The sequence below is a fragment of the Engystomops pustulosus genome, chromosome 2, assembly GCF_040894005.1.
Source record: "Engystomops pustulosus chromosome 2, aEngPut4.maternal, whole genome shotgun sequence".
Classification (NCBI taxonomy): domain Eukaryota; kingdom Metazoa; phylum Chordata; class Amphibia; order Anura; family Leptodactylidae; genus Engystomops; species Engystomops pustulosus.
Window position 1 is genome coordinate 47,856,020 of NC_092412.1, and position 27,790 is coordinate 47,883,809.

Here is a 27,790-nt window from a genome sequence, read left to right on the forward strand (position 1 = left end):
TCGCAGGACCGCGCTGTAACACACTGAGCACGCGCAGCATAACACATAATCTGTATTAGGCTATATTCACACGAACGTATGGGGGACGTATATACGGCCGACGTATATACGGCCGATATACGTCCCCCATACACTCCTATGGGCGCACGGCACCCTACGGGAGCGGTACGGTGCAGCACACGTGCGGCACCGTACCGTTCCGTACCCGGGAAAAAGATAGGACCTGTCCTATCTTTTCCCGTAATATGGGGCCGTGCGCCATAGGTTGCTATGGAGAGGGGCGGGGGTGAGCTGCGCTCACCTCCTCCTCCTCTCCCCGTACACTGCCGTTGCCCGCTACGGTACGGTACGGGCGGGCAACGGCAGTGTGAATATAGCCTTACACTGTGTTATAGGAATAAGAGCTTGAACATGTGATCAAAGCATGGCTTGTTCAAGACAACCAGTAAAAGTAAAAAAAAAAGTTTAAAACACTCAATAAACACATTTTGTAATAAAAAGAATTCATTAAAGGGAACATGTCACACTTGCGTTTTGCACGCACGTTTTCTGCGCATGCTTTTGACGCGCAGAACTTGCATTGCACTCTGACCTATTGTAACCAATGGGTCTTTTCAGACTTGTTTTTTTTTTCACGCACACACGCGCATTTTTTTAACGTGCGTTTAAATCTCGACATGCTCTACTTTTGCAAGTCACGCGCATGAAAAATGCACCATACAAGTCTATGGAGACACATCTAAAACGCATTGCTCTCTGAGACACTTGCAAGTGCAATGCAAATGCAATGCGTTTTTCACGCATCAATTGCCATAGAAAAGATAGACCTCAGTCCTGAGTCCATTTCACGCGCATTTTCTGCGTGTGAAAAAAGCATTGAAATTGCATTGAAAATGCGACTGAAAAACTGAGACACTGAACAAACTCTGACTGAAAACTGATTGCACTCTGATGCTAAATGTGCGTTTTTCACTGACCAAACCCTGATTGCACCCTGATCAGACTCTGATGTGATCTGCAACGCAAGTGTGGAAGGGGCCTAAGTTATAACACACAATTATATCGTAACGCAAATGCTTAGAAAAAGCAGAAAGGCAGATTTGCACTGCAGGTGTCATTGGCTTTTACAGTATGTCTTTAGTGAAAATGAAGTCCCTGGTGACAAGTTCCCTTTAAATAAAGTTAAAGGACACCTGTCATCAGCTCTCTGCCACTAGTCCTGTCACCTCTACCTGTTGGAGCAGCTCACAAGGATCCATTCCCAGCCTTTATGTAGTTATTTCATACATTATTCATTGTAAAATCATCTATTCTTTATCATGTAAATGAGGCTGGTCACATGGTCAGAGGCAGTGATGTCACCCCTGTTACCCCTCCCCTCCCCCTGCTCATGTCTGTGTAATGTATAGTAAAGCATGGCTAGTGTGAGTGCTGCATCTGCTGACATGCTGCATCCTCCTAATATACAGGTGAGAGACACAGACATCAGCTACACATGAATCTGACATGTTCTGCTGTAACATGGCTGCCTGGACCTGCTGTATCTCTCCTAAACACACACACACATGCACACACAGGCTGCAGGGAGCGCCAGCACCAGGAAGCACATCATTATACAGCCTCACACCATTATACAGGCTGTCAGTCATGCACTGGGGGTGTGGCTGTGCCTCCCACTCATGAATAGAGTGGACAGCTTGAATATGCTAATGCTTCATTGGACATTTCACAGGTCATTTGCATACAGCTTTAGGACCTCATTGCTTAGGTTTACAGGCATGTAGAGGGAGATGAAGGGATAGAGGCAATGCTCTCTAATGACAGTTTATGAAAATATATTTAGTTTAGGGGGGTTATTTTGCATGACGGGTTCTCTTTAAAGTCCCCTAGGCACCAAGATTCCCTATACCAGTGATGGCGAACCTTTTAGAGGCCGAGTGCCCAAAATGCAACCCAAACCCTTCTGACTTGAAGTGAAGTGCCAACACAAAAATTTAACTAGAATAACAAGGTTTTAATTGAGAAAACGAGCCATAGAGAGACGCCCCCCCCATATACGTAATATAGTATAAAATGCATACAGCTTGTCGTCATGTAGTATAAAATGCATAAAGCTTGTCGCCATGTAGTATAAAATGCATAAAGCTTGTCGCCATGTAGTATAAAATGCATACAGAATGCCGCCAAGTAGTATAAAATGCATACAGAATGTCGCCATGTAGTATAAAATGCATACAGAATGCCGCCAAGTAGTATAAAATGCATACAGAATGTCGCCATGTAGTATAAAATGCATACAGAATGCCGCCAAGTAGTATAAAATGCATACAGAATGTCGCCATGTAGTATAAAATGCATACAGAATGTCGCCATGTTGTATAAAATGCATACAGAATTTGCCATGTAGTATAAAATGCATACAGAATGCCGCCAAGTAGTATAAAATGCATACAGAATTTGCCATGTAGTATAAAATGCATACAGAATTTGCCATGTAGTATAAAATGCATACAGAATTTGCCATGTAGTATAAAATGCATACAGAATGCCGCCATGTATGATAAAATGCATACAGCTTATCGCCATGTAGTATAAAATACATACAGAATATATATATATATATATATATATATATATATATATATATATATATATATACACATATAAACACCTACATATACACATCACATACATATACACCCACATATGCACATCACATACATATACACATCACATACATACATATACACATACATATACTCATTACATACATATACATATTAATATACTCATTACATACATATACATATTACATACATATACACATACATATACTCATTACATACATATACACATACATATACTCATTACATACATATACATATTACATACATATACACAGATAAACTTACTTTATTTTCTTTTTTCTACAGGAAGGTTCTCCAGGAATGCATGCAGGTTACACTGTATGCATTCTCCACTCCCACCTGGAGCGGAGGAGAGGGGGGCTACGGAGCGGAGGAGAGGGGGCTACGGAGCGGAGGAGAGGGGGGCCACGGAGCGAAGGAGAGGGGGGCCACGGAGCGGAGGAGAGGGGGGCCACGGAGCGGAGGAGAGGGGGGCCACGGAGCGGAGGAGAGGGGGGCTACGGAACGGGACAGAGGGAGCAAAGCAGTGCGGAGCGGACCGGGACAGAGTAGAGCGGACAGGGAGGGAGCAGAGCAGAGCGGAGCGGCCCGGGATAATTAATGCGCATGCGCGGTTTCTATGGGAGCGACTGAAACTTTCAGCGCTTCCCAAGTTACCGCGCATGCGCAAAAACACTGCGGTTCTGTCTATGGAGCGGCGCGTAGTTCCGCCGCTCGCATAGACCAAATTTTTACGGGCAGAGGCTTACTGGCGACGGTACGCGTGCCAACAGAAACGGCTTCGCGTGCCGTCTGTGGCACGCGTGCCATAGGTTCGCCATCGCTGCCCTATACATACCTAATAAAGCACACAAAACACAAAATCATGATAAAATCCCACATATTTGGTATCGCCGCGTCTGTAACAATCTGAACAATAAATCAGTAACATTATTGGACCCGCTCTGTGAACGCCGTAAAAACAAAACCCGAAAAACTTGTAAAAAATGTACATTTTTCAAAAAATCCCTTCAGAAAAATGTTCCAAAAAGTGATCAAAAAAGTTATGTGGTACCACTGAAAAGGACAACTCAACACGTAAAAAATAAGCCCTAAACCATCTCAGTCAACCAAAAAATATAAAAGTTATGTCTCCAAAAAGATGGCGATACAAAAATAAATGAGATTTTCTCTAAATTAGTTTTACTTCAGTAAAATTATAATAAATAAATACAAAACAATATAAATGAGGTATCACCGTAACCGTAGTGATCCATAGAATAAAGATAATGGGGGTCATTTACTAAGGGCCCGATTCGTATTTTCCCGACGTGTTACCCGAATATTTCCGATTTGCGCCGATTTCCCCTGAATTGCCCCGGGATTTTGGCTTGTGGCGCATCGGCACCGGTATGCACGCGACGGAAATCGGGGGGCGTGGCCGAACGAAAACCCGACGGATTCGGAAAAACCGCCGCATTTAAAAAAGGAAATTGTGTTGCGGAGCTTGTACTCACCTTCATCCAGGATAGGATCGTGAACTTCAGTGCATTTCAGGGAACTTCAGCGCAGCAGCGCCACCTGGTGGACGTCGGAGGAACTACCTTGATGAATCCCGGCCGGGCCCGAATCCAGCGCAGAGAACGCGCCGCTGGATCGCGAACGGACCGGGTAAGTAAATCTGCCCCATTGGGGTCCAGCCGGGATTTAATAAGGTAGTTCCTCTGCTGTCCACCAGGTGGCGCTGCTGTGCTGAAAAGCATCTGAACGCCCCGGAGCTCATCGAGGCCGGCTGGGTGAAGGTAAGCGCGTCCCGAGCGCCACATTTTCCGTTTTTAAATGTGGCGGTTTTTCCGAATACGTCGGGTTTTCGTTCGGCCACGCCCCCCGATTTCCGTCGCGCGCATGTCGGCGCCGATGCGCCACAATCCGATTGCGTGCGCCAAAATCCCGGGGCAATTCAGGTACAATCCGCGCAGATCGGAAATATTTGGGTAACACGTCGGGAAACCGCGAATCGGGCCCTTAGTAAATGACCCCCAATATGTTAGTTTTATGGTATGGTGTGCAGCCCCCAAAAAAAAAAAGATGGAAACCAAAATTGATGATTTTCTTTCACTTTATACATTTAAGAGTTAATAAAATCTTATCAATAAGCTAATGACCAACTAATATGAAGTATTTGTAAAGTGCATTTCATGTCGCTGAAAATAAGCCCTTATTTGTCCAAATTGCCCAAAAAATTAAGATTGTATAGCCAATAAAAAGTGACAATGCATAATCTGCTCTGAACGGTGCTGCTTCCCTTCGATGCCCTGGCGTGTGCCCATACAGCAGGTTACCACCACATATGGGGGATTGTTATACGCGGGAGGGATTGGGTATCAAAGTTTGTGGAGCGATTTGGTATTTTATCCACTGAGAGTTTGTACATTTTTTTAAAAACAATTTCATTTAATCAAAAAAATTAAAATTTCAAAATTGCATACAATTTTTTTTTATCCCTTGTAAAACAATTAAAGGGTTAGCAAACTTCATAAAGGGGTGTCATTTCTATAATGGTGTAATTTATGGGGTTTTGTTTTTATTTAGGCCTCTTAAAGTGACTTGAAACCTGAGCAGGTCCCTCAATAGCAGGATTTAGCGTTTTTTATGAAAATGTGAAAAATTGCACCTAAAGTTCAAAGCCTCATAACATCCTACAAAAATAAGAGTATGCATAAAAAACCACGGAGGTGGTTAATGTTAGTTGTCAAGTTGTGGAAAAAGTAGAACATTTAGAATTTCAAAAAATCGAGAATTTTTCTGAATTTTTAATAATAATTCTTTATTTATATAGCGCACACAGATTACGCAGCGCTGCACAAAGCATGTCAAATTGGTCCCTGTCCCCATGGGGCTCACAATCTAAACAACCTAACAGTATGTTTTTGGAGGAAACTGGAGTACCCGGAGGAAACCCACGCAAACACGGAGAGAACATACAAACTCTTTGCAGATGTTGACCTGGGTGGGATTTGAACCCAGGACCCCAGTGCTGCAAGGCAGAAGTGCTACTCACTCAGCCACCATGCTGCCCCAAATATCTGTTTTTTACATAAATAAATGCAAAACATAACACTAATTTTTTTCAACTAACATGAAGTACAAAGTGTCACAAGAAAACGATTTCAAAATCACTTGGATATGTTAAAGCGTTGCAAAGTTATAACCACTTATGTGACACAGGGCAGATTTGAAAAAATGGGCCGTGTCAGGAAGGTGAAAAGTGGCTTTGGCGTTAAGGGGTTAAGACCCACAGTAGAGGACAAATAAGAACACATATCTAACACAGTATTGCACAGGCGACAAAATGGGATACAGACTCTATACACAATTACATATATGAAAAGTCACACACTATAACAATATTAGCACAATAATGCAAGACCAGATCCTAAAAAAGATTACATACCTAACACCAGAATGTAAAAAAAAAATTTCAGATCACATAATAACCAAGAATATGCACCCGGATTAAACAATAAATTAGTTATTGTCTTGTCTGACACAAGACAATAACTAATATTGCATGGCAGAGAAACCTAAAGAAAATAGCTCTCTGACCCCAACATAACTGTCTCCAGGCTAAGCAACCAAATATAAAGCTCACTTCAGACCATATAATATACAACACAACAGATTCCAGACCAGACACAGAAAAGCAAAATACACCAATACCAGACAACAAAAAAGAACAGACCCAGGAACATATGGAACATTACTGAAGATACTAACCTCAAACTAAAGGTCAAGTAAGATGACCATACCACAAAATAGAAAATAATGCAAGGCCCATCAGACTGAGTATAATATGAATTTAAAGGGGTACTCCAGGGAGAAGATTCAAATGGGTTATTAAAATATAAACTATTATTATTAATTTGTTGTGTCCATTGATTTTCTGCCAGTGGAGCAGACACAGGACTGAAGATGACATTTGGTTACCTGTACATATCACATATATATCATATATGTCCTGCACCTGCCTGGGGTATGTTTAAACCACATTTGAGTAAATGCAACATTGTATTTACATAGTGTTAACATTGCAATAATTTTATCGGTGCTTGCATAAACACAATGGGGCTCATTTACTAATAGTCAGACTTTGCACCGTTTTCAGGGCTAAAACGGCTTGCAAATGTATTTAAGAAGTGTGCACACTAGGATTGTGGAACACGCGACACTTTTTGTTGCGTAGCTGCGCTGCCTGCCATGCAACACAAATTAGCGGGCATGCTGTCGGACTGATATGGACTTAGAGCGGGATTTAACTTTCGAATTGTGACGCAAGCCCAAGCACTTAGATACACCACTAAAAAGATGGTGAACTCCAGCGGACCTGAGCGGGGAAGCGGCACATGCAGGATATCAGGCGCACGATTTTAGTGAATCGCCACACGGTGCATTATATACAGACAATGCACTTATGGTGAACTCCGGTGACCTGGTAAGTAAATGTGCCCCACTGTAAACACACTTTATTTACAGCACATGTCCGTAAATGGTTGTATCCAAGGACAACTATTTTGTTTCTAAGAGATACAATGGTGACATTTATAGGAAATTATTGAAGAAATGTCTATATATGGCAATGTGATTAGGTTTTTGAAGGAAAGCATTTTTTGATGTCCAAACCACGAGTGGAGAAAAAATAATAGGAGGAGCAGCATCAGCATTATATGTTCTCAGGGTGCTGTCACACGTCGCGTTTACTGCATGCGTTTAAAAACGCATTGCTACAGCTGAAGGGGTATTTCCCTAATTAAACAGCTGTTAACGCTTGCGTTTACAAAACGCAAGCGTTAACGCATTGTTAACGCATGCGTTAACATCGCGGTTAACGCATGCGGTTGTTAACGCATGCGTTAACCGCGATGTTAACTCATGCGTTTTTTAAACGCAAGCGTTAACAGCTGTTTAATTAGGGAAATACCCCTTCAGCTGTAGCAATGTGTTTTTAAACGCATGCAGTAAACGCGACGTGTAACAGCACCCTCACCCAATAGGATCCACACCTGCTACAAAACTGCATATGAAAACCACAATGTGCGAATGAAACCTTACAGTGATGTTATGTGTTTGGAAACACTTATGTTTCTCACTTAACTTACCAGAGCTGAATCCCTAACAAAATGTAGGAAAATTAATGAATTCTTGTGTATATCACAATGCTAATGATGCAGGTGTAGCCTGGCCTAGGCCACTTTAACTCCAGGTATAGTCTGGGCTGGGGGTAAACTCTTACACCATTGGGGACAAGGACTGATCTGGGAAGCTCTGTGCAGTGCTGCGGAATCTGCGTGCGCTATATATATATATATATGTAGAAATTATTGATTACCGTATTTTTCGGATTATAAGGCGCACTAAAAATCCTGTGATTTTCTCAGAAATCAAAGGTGCGCCTTATAGTCCAGTGCGCCTTATATATGAACCGTACTTACAGACAACAGCTGCCATGGACTGTGCACAGGTCTGTCACCTGCTGGTCATTCATCCTTATAATCAGGTGCGCCTTATATATGAACTCAGACGTTTTAGCAGGCATTTATTGATGGTGCGCCTTATACTTCGGTGCGCCTTATAGTCCGAAAAATACTGTGTTGTCAAAAACACAATTATATTGTAATACAAATACATAGAAAATGCAGAAAGACATCTTTGCAGGTTCCCTTTAAGTAAATAATATACAATGACAGAACAGCAAACATCACATCATTCTCTGACCAGACAAATAACAATGGACAATCCATACCATATAATATATTATACAATATCAAGCCAATGCCCCAGTGCAGAGGGCACAGCAAGTATTGGTGCGGAGGACTAACTTTTAGGTATGTCTGTTCAATGGTGGCCATCTTGAAAGCCACTATATTGGATCAACGGCAAGTTTTGTATTGGGAAGGTCATCGTGTAGCAGATCAACAAATACCAGAACTGGGTCAAATATTGATCAGATGTGGAGCCATTTAACATGTTGTCAATGGAGTCTAAAGGAAACTTGTCACCAGGGACCTCATTATCACTAAAGACAGGTTACAGAAGCCCATCACACCTGCAGTGCAAAAATGCCTCTCTCCCTTTTCTAAGCATTTGCATTACAATATAATTGTGTGTTATAATTTACTTGGCTTCCTTACAGCATTCTCTGTGTAGTCCCAGGGGTTTGGCTTTATTTCAAAAAACAACATGTGACTTGTGTGTGCTGCAGACTGTTCAGCTCTTAGCCCCCACCTTTCAACTCCTGTACAGGAAAAGAGCTCACAGTGAGGTGAGTTGATATGAGGGGAGGGAGCTGTACATGAGCAGAAAGATGGGGGCTGAGAGCTGATCATCACAGCATATATAGGAACACATAGATATTAACATACATGTAAGTACACAGATGAATGAGACATACTCACTTTTGTAGGTTTTTATTGAATGAAAAGGATACAGTCAGCATGCAGGGTTTATAGTAAATACCAGGTGAAGAGAGATGTTCGGCCTCATTCACATTACAGATTTTGTTCATATATAATGGGGGGGTCAGAAGGGCCCCAGTGCACGTTATTAATAGACTCCTATATACACTATAGACACCACTGTGACCAGCAGAGGGATATTTTGGCCTCTGCAATTTTTGTGAAACAACAGACTGCGCTCTTCTATCTCAGGGAGTACAGTGAAAATTAAAATTCCGTTCTTTAGCAGGGTAACAAGAATAGTGGACAATCACCTGTTTTATAGGTTCTCTGACCTTTATCTGGTCCATAGTTTGAATGTAACTAAGAGCGTAATGTGATCACAGCCTTAAAAAAGTGATGAGCAGCAGAAGTCCTGTAATACTTCCCCCCAGGAAAGGTGGTCCCAAGTGGGGGTCTCCTTATTTAGCAACAGGGGACAGGGGCTTCATAAAACATGTAAACCAATCAGAAAAAACAGCAGGCAATGCAAGCAGCTCAAATCAAAAATATAATTTTATTTAATGCAAATCAAAAACATCAAACAAAGAAACATAGAATAGATAGCATAATGCAGGGATGGTTACAGAAATGGCACACAAAAAGTTTTTCACATTTCATATGTTGACACTTTGTTTTATGTTTCTTTGTCTGATGTTTTTAATTTGTATTAAATAAAATTATATTATTATTATACATGTTGAGTCATGCACAGCATTACTTCCTAAGTTTTATTGGTTACATTTATTTGGATTAATGCCTATGTCTATTACACGGAATCACTGTTCTCCATAGTAAGAAATCACAATGCAGCTTTAATATTACCACTGAAGAGTAACAATGTGAGAAGGTGACTAGTTTCTAGGGCCGATAAAGGGACATTTTCAGGCAGATCATAAGAGGGAAGATTTAAAAACTAAAAGAGGGGGGGGGGGGGGAATTCTAAACGAACAAGGCTTTGTTGCCCAATAGCAAACGATGTCAGCTTACATGTAAAAAATGAATATAATTGTATGATTACATGAATTACACAAACTAAACATAATTCTGATGTAGCAGCTGGGGGGAAGCAGATAAAACCCTCAGGATGTCACAGCACAGCATATACAAGATCTTATTAACACCTCAATCCCCGGGATCCCTACACAACCGCTGGAGCAGCCATGAAACTGCTCCTAGCGGCCACTAGATGGCGCCTGCGCCATAAATATACAATCTTCATACCTGCAGTAAGAGTTCCCCAGATTTCTGGCTCTCCGGTCCTCTGTTCCAGGCTATAGCTCCTCCTCCTCGGTCTCTTCTCTTGTCTGTAGCTCCTCCACTAACTGCCAGGCACCTGCACATTCCGTTGGTGACGTCACAGTGCGCAGCGCGTGGGCGGGGCATGTACCTCAAGTCACGTGAGCTCCTTGGCGCGTGTGTATTGGCTGTCTGTAACAGTACACTAAATATTTGCAGGTTGTGTATAACACCATAGGATTGGATCATGTAAAATACTGTTTATGGTTTTTATATAACTCCACCCAAAAAATCAGCTGTATAAGGATAAGCTGTTGGGGAGCTACATGTTGATCTATAGGGGGACACTGGGTAATGTATGGTAATAACGTATGGTCTATGGGGGCACACTGCTGAGAGATGTATTAAACTATGGGGGTGGGGGTGGCTGCTTGATATTATATGGGACACACTGGGTACTATAATAACCGATGCATAATAATCTATAGGGGCACACTGAGTGCTATTTTAACCTATGGGGGCACATACTACAGTGGGGGAACAGTGGGTGCTGTAATAACTTAGGGGGCTGCATTATAATTTATGGGGGTACACTGTGGGTTATAATAACCTATGGTAAAGGGAATACATAATCATCTCTAGGGGAACACTAAGGGGCTTATTTACTAAGGGTCTACGGCCGCATTTTCATAGATTTTTCCGACGTTTTCGGATTTGCGCCGCTGGGACAGGTATTCAACTGGGGATTGTGTTGCACGCGATCGGATTTTGCCGCAGCTGCTCTGGCTTTCATGTGATTAAAGAATCTAATTGTGTCGCAAGATCAAGCACTTACATACGCCAGGAAGAAGAAAGTGAACTCTGTTGGACCTGAGCGAGGAAGCAACACATGCAGGTCGGACAATGGACTTTCGTGGAACTTCCTGGACCGGGTAAGTAAATGTGCCCCTGAGTGCTATTATAACCCATGGTGGGACTGCATGATAATATATGAGGGGGGCTACATATTCTTTTATATGAACATTATGCATTAAATAATAACCAACAGGTGCATAATCATCTATTGGGGGCACATTGGGAGATATGATAACCTATGAGTGTAGGGCTTCATAATAATCTATTTGAACACACTGAACCCTATAATAACCTATGGGTTGCTGTGTGATAATATATGGGGAACACTCGGTGCTATAATACCCTATGGAAAGGAGAGGACTACCTTATAATCTATCAGGGTATATTGGGTGCTTTAATAACATATGGGAAGGTGGACTGCAATCATCTATGGGGGCACAATGGACACTATAATAACTTATGAGGGGGCTGCATAATCATCTATTGGGGTACACTGGTTTCTGTAATAACCTATGGAAAAGAGAGGGCTTCTTAATAATTTATGGGAATAAATTGGGTTCTTTAATTATCTATTAGGGGGCTGCACATTAATCTCTGGGGCCACTCTATATGCTGTAATAACCTATGAGGGGGCTATATAAACATCTATGGGCAGGGGCGGACTGGGAATATAAAATGGCCCTGGAAAAAACTATAAAAGTGGCCCCATTTTATGGGCGGAGTCAAAACAAGTGGGTGTGGTCAGATAATGTGGGTGGGGTTACTACAGACAAATTGTTGGTAGATGGCCTTAATGCAAAACAAGAACATCTTTTGCTAGTAAGTGAATCTAATGCGCAAAGAATGTGACCTGTGGATCAGTAAATGATGCAAAAACACAACCCGATAAGCTTTAAATACCTTTCCCTGTGCCATACATGTACAATTCAAAGAAAGAATATATTGATACTGCCTCCTATGTTCAGGAATAATGCTACAAAAACACATTCAATCCTGTCTTCTATATACAAAATAAAACTACTACAATACCTTCTCCCATATACAAGCCAACTACTATAATACTGCCCCCTATGTACAAGAATATAACTACTATAATACTGCCCCCTATGTACAAGAATATAACTACTATAATACTGCCCCCTATGTACACGAATATAACTACTATAATACTGCACCTATGTACAAGAATATAACTACTATATTACTGCCCCCTATGTACAAGAATATAACTGCTATAATACTGCCCCCTATGTACAAGACTATAACTACTATAATACTGCCCCCTATGTACAAGAATATAACTACTATAATACTGCCCCCTATGTACAGGAATATAACTACTATAATACTGCCCCCTATGTACAAGAATATAACTACTATAATACTGCCCCCTATGTACAGGAATATAACTACTATAATACTGCCCCCTATGTACAAGAATATAACTACTATAATACTGCCCCCTGTGTACAAGAATATAACTACTATAATACTGCCCCCTATGTACAGGAATATAACTACTATAATACTGCCCCTATGTACAAGAATATAACTACTATAATACAGCCCCCTATGTACAGGAATATAACTACTATAATACTGCCCCCTATGTACAAGAATATAACTACTATAATACTGCCTCCTATGTACAGGAATATAACTACTATAATACTGCCCCGTATGTACAAGAATATAACTACTATAATACTGCCCCCTATGTACAAGAATATAACTACTATAATACTGCCCCCTATGTACAAGAATATAACTACTATAATACTGCCCCCTATGTACAAGAATATAACTACTATAATACTGTCCCCTATGTACAAGAATATAACTACTATAATACTGCCCCCTATGTAGAAGAATATAACTACTATAATACTGCCCCCAATGTACAAGAATGTAACTACTATAATACTGCCCCCTATGTACAGGAATATAACTACTATAATACTGCCCCTATGTACAGGAATATAACTACTATAATACTGCCCCCTATGTACAGGAATATAACTACTATAATACTGCCCCTATGTACAAGAATATAACTACTATAATACTGGACCCTATGTACAAGAATATAACTGCTATAATACTGCCCCCTATGTACAAGGATATAACTACTATAATACTGGACCCTATGTACAAGAATATAACTACTATAATACTGCCCCCTATGTACAAGAATATAACTACTATAACACTGCCCCTATGTACAAGAATATAACTACTATAATACTGGCCCTATGTACAAGAATATAACTACTATAATACTGCCCCCTATGTACAAGAATATAACTACTATAATACTGCCCCCTATGTACAGGAATATAACTACTATAACACTGCCCCTATGTACAAGAATATAACTACTATAATACAGCCCCCTATGTACAAGGATATAACTACTATAATACTGGACCCTATGTACAAGAATATAACTGCTATAACACTGCCCCTTATGTACAGGAATATAACTACTATAATACTGCCCCCTATGTACAAGGATATAACTACTATAATACAGCCCCCTATGTACAAGGATATAACTACTATAATACTGCCCCCTATGTACAAGAATATAACTACTATAATACTGCCCCCTATGTACAAGAATATAACTACTATAATACTGCCCCCTATGTACAAAAATATAACTACTATAATACTGCCCCCTATGTACAGGAATATAACTACTATAATACTACATATATACACAGAAGCGAACATGAAAAAAAAATCAGTATTTATCATATACAGCTACAGAAAACACATGAGATCCTCACCTATTGCATCCAGTGACATCAGGTGACGTCTCCCCGGATTGTGCTCGTTCCTCTTCTCCATTAGTTCCACCATCTCCTTGTCTCTTCCTCCAGGTACACAGCTTTCCTGCAGAGTTTACCACACAGACGTCTTATGTTCTGCACTTCCCATTGTCCCTTAACTGTCCCTTCTTCTGCTACCACCAATACTGTGCCCCAAATACTGTAATAGAGCCCCCTGAAATATTAGCACCACACAAATAGTGCCCCATAATGTAACATACTGTAATGGTAAGGATATTTTATTTCTTCTTTCTCTCCTTTAACCCCCCAGTATGGATAGAGCTCCTACTATGACCCTGATGTAATAATAATGGCCCCAGCCTACCCAAGACATAGAATTTATGCCCCCAGCCTACCCCAGACATAGAATTTATGCCCCCAGCCTACCCCAGACATAGAATTTATGCCCCCAGCCTACCCCAGACATAGAATTTATGCCCCCAGCCTACCCCAGACATTGAATTTATGCCCCCAGCCTATCCCAGACATCAAATTAATTGCCCCAGCCTACCGCAGAAATAGAATTAATGCCCCCTGCCTGCCCCAGACATAGAATAATGCCCCCCCAAGACATATAATAATGCCCCTAGCCAGCCCCAGATAAAGAATAATCCCCCCCCACCCCAGACATATAATAATGCCCCCTGCCAGCCCCAGATAAAGAATAATCCCCCCCCCCACCCCAGACATATAATAATGCCCCCTGCCAGCCCCAGATATAGAATAATCCCCCCCCGCCATATAATAATGCCCCTTGCCAGCCCCAGATATAGAATAATGCCCCCCCCCCGCCCCAGACATGTAATAATGCCCCCTGCCAGCCCCAGATATAGAATAATCCCCCCGCCATATAATAATGCTCCTTGCCAGCCCCAGATATAGAATAATCCCCCCCGCCATATAATAATGCCCCCTGCCAGCCCCAGATATAGAATAATCCCCCCCGCCATATAATAATGCCCCCTGCCAGCCCCAGATATAGAATAATGCCCCCTCCCCGCCCCAGACATATAATAATGCCCCCTGCCAGCCCCAAATATAGAATAATCCCCCCGCCATATAATAATGCCCCTTGCCAGCCCCAGATATACAATAATTCCCCCCCCCCCCCCCGCCATATAATAATGCCCCCTGCCTGCCCCGGATATAGAATAATGCCACCCCCGCCCCAGACATATAATAATGCCCCCTGCCAGCCCCAGATATAGAATAAACCCCCCCCCAACCATATAATAATGCCCCTTGCCAGCCCCAGATATACAATAATCCCCCCCCCGCCCGAGACATATAATAATGCCCCCTGCCTGCCCCAGATATAGAATAATCCCCCCCTTCCCCAGACATATAATAATAATAATTCCCCCCCTGCCAGCCCCAGATATAGAATAATCCCCCCCCCCGCCCCAGACATATAATAATGCCCCCTGCCAGCCCCAGATATACAATAATCCCCCCCCCCGCCCCAGACATATAATAATCCCCCCCCTGCCCCAGACATATAATAATAATAATAATCCCCCCCGCCCCAGACATATAATTATTGCCCCCTGCCCCAGATAGATAGAACAATGCAATCCCCCGCCCCAGGCATAACTAATGCTACCCATTCTATAATTAAAAAAAAAACAAAACAAACATAATACTCACCTCTGGCGCAGGTTTCTTCCGGTCTCCGGTCTTCTGTAGCTTGGTATAGAGGCGCGGGATAGTGACGTCACTGATCCGCGCCTCTTACACCAAGCCGCGGAGCTACGGAGGGCCGGAAAGCTGACAGCTGGTAAGTCAGCGCTCCTCCATGCTACACAGGTCGCGCACTGACGTCAGTTGCGCGACCTGTGTAGCTGCCTGTATACACAGACGCAGAAGCAGCGGTGCTGCGCTGCGTCTGTGTACTAATCAATAGTACCTGCATCGTATGATCGTACGATGCAGGTACTATACATTACATCAAAAATTGTAAGGAGGGAGTGCGGGCGGCTCGGATCAGCGCCGGACCGGCCCAGGACCGACCGGCCCACCGGGAAAATTCCCGGTGGGTACAATGGCCAGTCCGCCCCTGTCTATGGGGCACACTGGACGCTATAATAATGTGTAGTAAGATTTGATATGGTACTGTATCTATGTAGTTAGCTCTAATATGGTTCTGTATGTGTAGTTTCATAGGAGATAAGGTTGGAAATAGACACACGTCCATGAAGTCCAACCTATAGGTCAGTATGTAATAAGGTTGGTTCTGGTACTATACTTTGTGAAGTAAGCTTTGATCTGGTACTGAATCTGTGTATTTTACGATTAAATGTATCTATGTAGTAAAGTTGGTTCTGATACTGTTTATTTGAATTAAAGGAACTCTACCATCAAATTCAAGCATGATAAAGCAGGGACACTAACTCATAGATCCAGGCACATGGCTGTGGTAATGATATGATGCTAATGATCCTGAAGGGCTTTGGTGGGTGTTAGTAGAGCTTCTCACTGCTGTATCTTATTGATGGATCGTTTGTGATCGAACCAGCTTAGGAGTTGGCTCTTTCATGTGAATAACGGGTGTTGGCCATCCTCAGTGAGCCGATAGCTCACTTAACCCCACATCTAATTGGTGCACCACATCCCCTTTAACCCAATAAAATAGGGTTAAAAATGGTGAGAAATCGGGGGACTGGCTGGACTGACCCTCCCTATTATACATTTAATATGGAGCTGTTCATGAGCCAGAAGAGTCGACTCTTCTTAGTGAGTGAAGCTTTTAATGATCCGGCTCACTAAGAAGAGCCAGACTTCACATCACTACTGTATTTACACAGGCTGTTAAAATGTACAGTATGGCAGTATATGGGGATTTTCCTCCTCATTCATTACAATGTGCTAATAGCACATTGTAATGAATGGGTTAAAACGAGACAGCTTCGGGTCTTCGGAAGACCCAAGGCTGTCATGACGACTGACCGCCGCTCCCCGATGACGTCACGCATTGCCGGCGGCGATCGGCGGGAAAAAACTAGCACCGATCGCGGGTGTTACCGGTAAACATTTGCTGCAATACGCAACAAAGACTTACCGGCTATGGAGAGGGCTTGGCCAGTGAGCCCTCTCCATGCACCGGGACCCGGCTTGCACCTAAGTATATTTAAATATTGCCATATTTTTACACGACTCCCGTAGGCGCTAGGTAGGTAATCAGGCTGTGCCCACCTACTACTGGAAAACCAGCGCCCTCCCCCGCATTGTGGTCACAAGACGAGACCTGCTTCATCCTGCACAACCTTCTGTAATAGAAGCCGAGGAAATCGAAACCGAAAGTAAAAACAGCTAAGGACGTCCCCTCACACCCGGGGGAAGAGGCGGCAGCTGCAGCACGGAGGAGACCGACACAGACATGTCCTCCACCGCAGACACCGCCATGTCCCCGCCCGACACCTGCGCCTTCTGCAAAATGTCCGGAGAAATTGCCAACGTCGCCGGGGTCCTGGAGAGGTCGCCGGACGGGAGAGTGGTGGCGCACAAGAACTGCATGGTGAGAACAGGGCGCTAGCCGCGGGCAGATCATGGAGGGGCAGCTGGTCCTGTCCATCATCTGCCCTGTGTAGGGGGCGCTCACAGCACGGAGGGGGCTGCAGGGAGCTCGGCTTCTGCTATGGAAAGTCTGGTTGAATCGTTATAGCTGTCAGGTTATAGGGTGTGACGTATCATATATCACTGCGTGTAGCTGCACAGTGCTCCTAACTGGTGTGTGTGGCTCCTAACTGGTGTGTGTGGCTCCATCATCTAATCATCATATAGCTGCATCATCTAATCATCATATAGCTCTGTCATCTAATCATCATATAGCTCCGTCATCTAATCATCATATAGCTCCGTCATCTAATCATCATATAGCTCCGTCATCTAATCATCATATAGCTCCGTCATCTAATCATCATATAGCACTATTATGTGAGCAGTATATAGCTCCATCATCTGAGCATGATAATGTTCTGATATGTCATCCAGCATCCTATGGTTCTGTATTCTGGGCATCCTATGGTTCTGTTATCTGAGCCCTGTATGGCTTTATCATCTGTGCACTATAAGTTTCTGTTGAGCACTGTGTGACTAGATCATCTAAGCGCCATATACATATGTTATTGAATACTGTATGGCTTTAAATCTGAGCACCACATGGTTCTGTTACTGAGTTCGGTGTGGCTCTATCATCTGAGTACTATATGGTTCTGTTACTGAGTACTGTGTGGCTCTATCATCTGAGTACTATATGGTTCTGTTGCTGAGTTCAGTGTGGCTCTATCATCTGAGTACTATATGGTTCTGTTACTGAGTACTGTGTGGCTCTATCATCTGAGTACTATATGGTTCTGTTGCTGAGTACTGTGTGGCACTTTATGGTTCATTTAATGACTGCTTTGTGGCTCTATTATCTTGTCTATTATTGAGTACTGTGTAGCTCTATCATTTCAGTACTGTATGGTTCTGTTACTGAGTACTGTGTGGCTCTGTCATCTGAACACTGTATGGTACTGGGTGGCTCTATCAACACTATTATCAGTGAGACTTCACCTCTGTGGCATACATCTATTATGAGTGAGACTTCCCCTCTATAGCACACATCTACTATCAGTGAGACTCCCCCCCCCCCCTCTGTGGTATACATCTATTATCAGTGAGACTTCCCCTCTGTGGCACACATCTATTATCAGTGAGATTTCCCCCCTCTGTGGCACACATCTATTATCAGTGAGATTTCCCCCCTCTGTGGCACACATCTATTATCAGTGAGACTTCCCCTCTGTAGCACACATCTATTATCAGTGAGACTTCCCCTGTGTGGCACACATCTATTATCAGTGAGACTTCCCCTGTGTGGCACACATCTATTATCAGTGAGACTTCCCCTCTGTGGCACACATCTATTATGAGTGAGACTTTCCCTCTGTAGCACACATCTATTATCAGTGAGACTTCCCCTGTGTGGCATACATCTATTATCAGTGAGACTTTCCCTCTGTGGCACACATCTATTATCAGTCAGACTTTCCCTCTGTGGCACACATCTATTATCAGTCAGACTTCTCCTCTGTGGCACACATCTATTATCAGTCAGACTTCCCCTCTGTAGCACACATCTATTATCAGTGAGATTTCCCCCCTCTGTGGCACACATCTATTATCAGTGAGACTTTCCCTCTGTGGCACACATCTATTATCAGTGAGACTTTCCCTCTGTGGCATACATCTATTATCAGTGAGACTTCCCCTGTGTGGCATACATCTATTATCAGTGAGACTTCCCCTCTGTCGCACACAACTATTATCAGTGAGATTTCCCCCCTCTGTGGCACACATCTATTATCAGTGAGATTTCCCCCCTCTGTGGCACACATCTATTATCAGTGAGATTTCCCCCCTCTGTGGCACACATCTATTATCAGTGAGACTTTCCCTCTGTAGCACACATCTTTTATCAGTGAGACTTTCCCTCTGTGGTACACATCTATTATCAGTGAGACTTTCCCTCTCTGTGGCACACATCTATTTTCAGTGAGACTTCCCCTCTGTGGCACACATCTATTATCAGTGAGACTTCCCCTCTGTCGCACACATCTATTATCAGTGAGACTTCCCCTCTGTCGCACACATCTATTATCAGTGAGACTTCCCCTCTGTCGCACACATCTATTATCAGTGAGACTTTCCCTCTGTCGCACACATCTATTATCAGTGAGACTTTCCCTCTGTGGCACACATCTATTATCAGTGAGATTTCCCCCCTCTGTGGCACACATCTATTATCAGTGAGACTTTCCCTCTGTGGCACACATCTATTATCAGTGAGACTTTCCCTATGTGGCACACATCTATTATCAGTGAGACTTCCCCTCTGTAGCACACATCTATTATCAGTGAGATTTTCCCCCTCTGTGGCACACATCTATTATCAGTGAGACTTCCCCTCTGTGGCATACATCTATTATCAGTGAGACTTTCCCTCTGTGGCACACATCTATTATCAGTGAGACTTTCCCTCTGTAGCACACATCTTTTATCAGTGAGACTTTCCCTCTGTGGTACACATCTATTATCAGTGAGACTTTCCCTCTCTGTGGCACACATCTATTTTCAGTGAGACTTCCCCTCTGTGGCACACATCTATTATCAGTGAGACTTCCCCTCTGTCGCACACATCTATTATCAGTGAGACTTCCCCTCTGTCGCACACATCTATTATCAGTGAGACTTCCCCTCTGTCGCACACATCTATTATCAGTGAGACTTTCCCTCTGTCGCACACATCTATTATCAGTGAGACTTTCCCTCTGTGGCACACATCTATTATCAGTGAGATTTCCCCCCTCTGTGGCACACATCTATTATCAGTGAGACTTTCCCTCTGTGGCACACATCTATTATCAGTGAGACTTTCCCTATGTGGCACACATCTATTATCAGTGAGACTTCCCCTCTGTAGCACACATCTATTATCAGTGAGATTTTCCCCCTCTGTGGCACACATCTATTATCAGTGAGACTTCCCCTCTGTGGCATACATCTATTATCAGTGAGACTTTCCCTCTGTGGCACACATCTATTATCAGTGAGACTTCCCCTCTGTGGCACACATCTATTATCAGTGAGACTTCCCCTCTGTAGCACACATCTATTATCAGTGAGATTTCCCCCCTCTGTGGCACACATCTATTATCAGTGAGACTTTCCCTCTGTGGCATACATCTATTATCAGTGAGACTTTTCCTCTGTGGCATACATCTATTATCAGTGAGACTTTCCCTCTGTGGCACACATCTATTATCAGTGAGACTTCCCCTCTGTGGCACACATCTATTATCAGTGAGACTTCCCCTCTGTAGCACACATCTATTATCAGTGAGATTTCCCCCCTCTGTGGCACACATCTATTATCAGTGAGACTTTCCCTCTGTGGCATACATCTATTATCAGTGAGACTTTTCCTCTGTGGCACACATCTATTATCAGTGAGATTCCCCCCCCTCTGTAGCACACATCTATTATCAGTGAGATTTCCCCCCTCTGTGGCACACATCTATTATCAGTGAGACTTTCCCTCTGTGGCATACATCTATTATCAGTGAGACTTTTCCTCTGTGGCACACATCTATTATCAGTGAGATTCCCCCCCCTCTGTGGCACACATCTATTATCAGTGAGACTTTCTCTCTGTGGCATACATCTATTATCAGTGAGACTTTTCCTCTGTGGCACACATCTATTATCAGTGAGATTTCCCCCCTCTGTGGCACACATCTATTATCAGTGAGATTTCCCCCCTCTGTGGCACACATCTATTATCAGTGAGACTTTCCCTCTCTGTGGCACACATCTATTATCAGTGAGACTTCCCCTCTGTGGCACACCTCTATTATCAGTGAGACTTCCCCTCTGTGGCACACATCTATTATCAGTGAGACTTTCCCTCTGTGGCACACATCTATTATCAGTGAGATTTCCCCCCTCTGTGGCACACATCTATTATCAGTGAGACTTTCCCTCTGCGGCACACATCTATTACCAGTGAGATTTCCCCCCTCTGTGGCACACATCTATTATCAGTGAGACTTCCCCTCTGTAGCACACATCTATTATCAGTGAGATTTCCCCCCTCTGTGGCACACATCTATTATCAGTGAGACTTCCCCTCTGTAGCACACATCTATTATCAGTGAGATTTCCCCCCTCTGTGGCACACATCTATTATCAGTGAGACTTTCCCTCTGTGGCATACATCTATTATCAGTGAGACTTTTCCTCTGTGGCACACATCTATTATCAGTGAGACTTCCCCTCTGTGGCACACATCTATTATCAGTGAGACTTCCCCTCTGTAGCACACATCTATTATCAGTGAGATTTCCCCCCTCTGTGGCACACATCTATTATCAGTGAGACTTTCCCTCTGTGGCATACATCTATTATCAGTGAGACTTTCCCTCTGTGGCATACATCTATTATCAGTGAGACTTTTCCTCTGTGGCACACATCTATTATCAGTGAGACTTCCCCTCTGTAGCACACATCTATTATCAGTGAGATTTCCCCCCTCTGTGGCACACATCTATTATCAGTGAGACTTTCCCTCTGTGGCATACATCTATTATCAGTGAGACTTTTCCTCTGTGGCATACATCTATTATCAGTGAGACTTTTCCTCTGTGGCACACATCTATTATCAGTGAGATTTCCCCCCTCTGTGGCACACATCTATTATCAGTGAGACTTTCCCTCTCTGTGGCACACATCTATTATCAGTGAGACTTTCCCTCTGTAGCACACATCTATTATCAGTGAGATTTCCCCCCTCTGTGGCACACATCTATTATCAGTGAGATTTCCCCCCTCTGTGGCACACATCTATTATCAGTGAGATTTCCCCCCTCTGTGGCACACATCTATTATCAGTGAGACTTCCCCTCTGTAGCACACATCTATTATCAGTGAGATTTCCCCCCTCTGTGGCACACATCTATTATCAGTGAGACTTCCCCTCTGTAGCACACATCTATTATCAGTGAGATTTCCCCCCTCTGTGGCACACATCTATTATCAGTGAGACTTTCCCTCTGTGGCATACATCTATTATCAGTGAGACTTTTCCTCTGTGGCACACATCTATTATCAGTGAGACTTCCCCTCTGTGGCACACATCTATTATCAGTGAGACTTCCCCTCTGTAGCACACATCTATTATCAGTGAGATTTCCCCCCTCTGTGGCACACATCTATTATCAGTGAGACTTTCCCTCTGTGGCATACATCTATTATCAGTGAGACTTTTCCTCTGTGGCACACATCTATTATCAGTGAGACTTCCCCTCTGTAGCACACATCTATTATCAGTGAGATTTCCCCCCTCTGTGGCACACATCTATTATCAGTGAGACTTTCCCTCTGTGGCATACATCTATTATCAGTGAGACTTTTCCTCTGTGGCATACATCTATTATCAGTGAGACTTTTCCTCTGTGGCACACATCTATTATCAGTGAGATTTCCCCCCTCTGTGGCACACATCTATTATCAGTGAGACTTTCCCTCTCTGTGGCACACATCTATTATCAGTGAGACTTTCCCTCTCTGTGGCACACATCTATTATCAGTGAGACTTCCCCTCTGTGGCACACCTCTATTATCAGTGAGACTTCCCCTCTGTGGCACACATCTATTATCAGTGAGACTTCCCCTCTGTGGCACACATCTATTATCAGTGAGACTTTCCCTCTGTGGCACACATCTATTATCAGTGAGACTTTCCCTCTCTGTGGGCACTTCTATTATCAGGACTGTGGAGTCGTAGTTGTGATAAAATGACCCGACTTCCTCTCCGAAACATATAATAAATTATCGAAATTCTGACATTTCCTTTAATTGTCTGTTCTATTCCTGATCAAAGGATTTAGGCCAGGGGTGAACAAAGTTTATTGGTCCAAGGGCCATACTGTCATACTGCTCAACTTTAAAGGGGCCGCATCGGTAACCAGCACTCTACGTACACCAACAACTACAATGCAGCACAAAATGCAGACCCCAGAGTAGATAATAATAGTACTGGAGACCCCCAATAAAATAATAAATAAAATAATTCCTCTCCTTTTATGACTCTTCTTCTCCTCCCTGAACCACCCTGCAGTTTCTTCTCCCCTTTATGTGCCGCTCTCATCTTTGTCCTGCTCTTGTTGTATGCAGCATCAGGACCCGAAGCAGTGCTGCACCAGGTGCGGCAGAAGACCTGGGGATAGTACAGCTACAGTACTTGCCACTTCTGGGTCCTCTCCTGCGGGTGCTCTGCTCTGGGTCCTGATGCATACAACCAGTGTCAGGAGTCAGGACGCAGAACGTAGAGCAACTGGAGAGGACCCAGGAGCAGTGAGGACTCGCCGAGACACCAATGAACGCTTCCATCAGTTATGTTACCTCAGCTATAGAAGTGCTCATTGGAGACAATGTGCACCCTTTTCTAGGGAGTTAGTTGAGACGAATGTGTGCTGCACTTTATGTACATGCTCAGGAGTGAAGCTGTGCTATAGATTAGAGGAATAAGGTACCGGGAAGGAAATCCTGCATTTATCTCAGCACTGTTAGAGCAACCAGGAATACAGCACTGAGGAGTCTGAGTCGGTGACCATATTGATGGAGCTGGAGTTAGAGTCGAAGATCGGAAAATTGAGGAGTCGGAGTTAGAGGTTTAGCTTACTGAATCCACAGCCCTGTCTATTATCGGTGAAACTTTCCCCTTCTGTGGCACATTCCCCCTCTGTTGCACACATATGTGATCATTAACACTTTCCTTTTCTATATCATACATTTATCATCAGTGACACTTACCTGATCTGTGTGATCCATATTAATTGACAAAATATTTTAAGTTCAATAGCGGCTTTATTAAAACAAATGGTAACATCGGGTATAAGTACAATAGCACATTAGGATGCTTACATTGATGACAAAATATTTTTTTATCTGTGGTACTTAGGGTGTAAGGGGAAACTGATTTACTATGTCCTGTTTGCCTCAGTAGTAAATTATAGCTCTGTCTTTAATAGCCTGTTCTATCTTGACCCCCCCTTCCAATAAAGATATTATAAAACCACATTAGGAGTGATTTTGGTATTTTTGATTGACCTGTGTTACAAAAAGGCTGCATTTACCCAAACATGTACCCGCCCGGCTATGGCCATACATATTTCCCCCACACGTTTATGTAAATTCAGCCTAAGTGGAAATTATGTAATAAAAATTTTTACTAACGTAACATTTTTTCTTTCTTTAGCTGTATTCCCCAAAGGTCATAATGAAAGACCCTCGAGAATGTGGAAAGTTTAGGTACGATATTGAATCCGTGGTATCGGAAATAAAGAGAGGAAAAGAACTGGTAAGATTATTTTAATGCAATAATAACCTCTACAAATAATAAATATTGCAGGGATGTATGACTGTATACCTTTTATCCAAGGCATCTTGTAATTACAGGACATTGGTGACTCAGTAGATAGCCTCAGGGTGTAATAATAGTGTGCAGGCCTAGGCTCTGTTAAATTAACGCAAAACACCGGCGGCTCGTTCCCGATCACAGGCGTAGAAACGCCGATGCGATCGGGCCAAGGCCCGCCCCGGTGGGCGCGACTTTGTCTGCGTGTGCGTTTGCAAGCGCAGACAAAGCGCCCTGTGTGGCGCCGGCCTAAGGCCCCTTCCACACTTGCGTTGCAGATAACGTCAGAGTTTGATCAGGGTGCGAACAGGGTTTGGTCAGTGAAAAACACGCATTTTGCATCAGAGTGCAATCAGTTTTCAGTCAGAGTTCGTTCAGTGTCTCAGTTATTCACGCGCGTTTTCAATGCAATTTCAATGCGTTTTTCACACACAGATAATGCGCGTGAAATGGACTCAGGACTGAGCTCTATCTTTTCTATGGCAATTGCTGCGTGAAAAACGTGTCTCATTGTGTAATGCGTTTTTGATGCATCTCCATAGACTTGTATGGTGCGTTTTTCACGCAAAAGTAGAGCATGTCGAGATTTAAACGCGCGTTTAAAAAAACGTGCGTGTGTGCGTGAAAAAAAATGAGAGTCTGAAAAAGCCCATTGATTACAATTGGTCAGAGTGCAATGCAAGTTCTGCACGTCAAAAGCACGCGCAGAAAACGAGCGTGAAAAACGCAAATGTGGAAGGGGCCTAAGAGTAGTGACACACTTAGCAGCACCACTTTACAACTTTGTGTGTAGAACAGCATTTGGGGACACTGCGATACCTAACATTTTTGTTATCATATCTTTTTATTTGTGGGTTTGATTTGATTTTTACTAGGGGGTCTAATCACTTATAGCAGTAGTACTGTATGGGCAATTTGCTGCAGGTCTGTATAAGTCGGCAGACCATTGCAGAAACAGCTGAATGACAGTATGATTGCTATATTCTATTCCATCGTTGTGAAACATGGTTGTTAGCTGTGGGTGCTTGCTGCATTATGCAGCAAACACCCACCCTGTATGGAGAGGACTCAGCAGGCTGCAGTGATATATGATTTTGATCTTACTTGTTCCATAATTCTTGACAATTGTTTCTTTTCAGCCATGTAACCGTTGTAGAAAACGAGGAGCAACTGTCGGCTGTGATGTCAAAGAATGCAGGAGAACTTATCACTTTCCATGTGTGCAAGAAGCCAGGGGCTCTGTTAATCGAAGTAGATTTGTGTAATTCATATTTCTTTGTTTCAACTGCATGCCCGTATTTTTATAAAATGGTGACTGAAATCACTATTAAGGGGGTTGTCCAACTGGGCTGGGGAGGTAAATTTGAAAAAAATAAAGGTGTACTCACCTCCTCCGTCGTTTCCGGGATCCTGCGCCACCGTCTCGCTGCATGGGCATTCCTTAACTAGGTGGACTGTTGCAGGGCATTTCATTACTAGGGGGCTGCATGGGGCATTTCATTACTAGGGGGCTGCATGGGGCATTTCATTACTAGGGGGCTTCATGGGGCATTTCATTACCAGGGGATGTTGCATGTCATTGCTGAGGGTGGCTTTATGGGGTATGCCATTGCTGGGATCTCCATTGCATTACATTACTCAGGGAGGCTGTGACAAATGCATTTCCTACAATAGTCAATACGTTATTTGTGGTAAAATTAGGTACCTCTGCTTATACTCGGGTTGGCTTATACATGAGTATATACGGTAATTCTAAAAATAAGTTTAAAAAATAAAAAATCAGCCGCCCCTTAAAAAAACCAGTAAAACCAGACACATTTTGTAGTTCCATACCCATACCAACCCTAGCTAAAAACTATAGTAGTATTTATCACATACAACTCAAAACTTTTTTTAAAAAATGATGGCCAAATTGATATTTTTGAACATCTATCACACAAAAAATAATATTAAACCTGATCAAAAAGTACTACAGGTTATTATGCAAAAAAAAAGGCTTCACACGGTGACAATGACAAAACATTTCAAAAGTTATGGTGCTTGGAAGGTGATGATGGAAAAGTTTTTTTCCCAAAAAGGTTTTCACCATGTAAAGGAAGGTCATTAAATAACAAAAACCCTATACATTTGGCATCACTGTATTGTGCTAAAAAGCTCTTATGTTATTTAGTTTTCCACAATAAATGTTTATTAGAAAAAAGAAATGTCAGCTTTATACTCAAGTATAAGCCGACCCGAATATAAGACAAGGTACCTAATTTTACCACAAAAAACTGTGAAAACCTTTTGACTCAAGTATAAGCCTAGGATGGGAAATGCATTGGTCACAACCTCACCCCAGCGTATAGCCAGCCCTCTGCCCCCAGTATGTACACTCACCGGCCACTTTATTAGGTACACCATGCTAGTAACGGGTTGGACCCCCTTTTGCCTTCAGAACTGCCTCAATTCTTCGTGGCATAGATTCAACAAGGTGCTGGAAGCTCCTCAGAGATTTTGGTCCATATTGACATGATGGCATCACACAGTTGCTGCAGATTTGTCGGCTGCACATCCATGATGCGAATCTCCCGTTCCACCACATCCCAAAGATGCTCTATTGGATTGAGATCTGGTGACTGTGGAGGCCATTTGAGTACAGTGAACTCATTGTCATGTTCAAGAAACCAGTCTGAGATGATTCCAGCTCTATGACATGGCGCATTATCCTGCTGAAAGTAGCCATCAGATGTTGGGTTCATTGTGGTCATAAAGGGATGGACATAGTCAGCAACAATACTCAGGTAG

General features: G+C 43.0%; 1 protein-coding gene across 3 annotated transcripts in view; it reads left to right on the forward strand.

Moving 5' to 3' along the window:
- Positions 1 to 17,232: 17,232 nt before the first annotated feature.
- PHF11 (PHD finger protein 11) overlaps positions 17,233 to 27,790 on the forward strand; it is an 86,675-nt gene continuing 76,117 nt past the window's right edge. Inside the window, exons 1-3 of one of the 3 annotated variants that reach the window (XM_072134491.1) lie at positions 17,233 to 17,560; positions 24,845 to 24,946; positions 26,143 to 26,264. In XM_072134491.1, the coding sequence (XP_071990592.1) occupies positions 17,423 to 17,560; positions 24,845 to 24,946; positions 26,143 to 26,264 (362 nt within the window). In that variant the 5' untranslated portion in view covers positions 17,233 to 17,422. The remainder of the gene's footprint in view (positions 17,561 to 24,844; positions 24,947 to 26,142; positions 26,265 to 27,790) is intronic. The other 2 variants (XM_072134490.1, XM_072134493.1) reach the window with 2 other exon arrangements.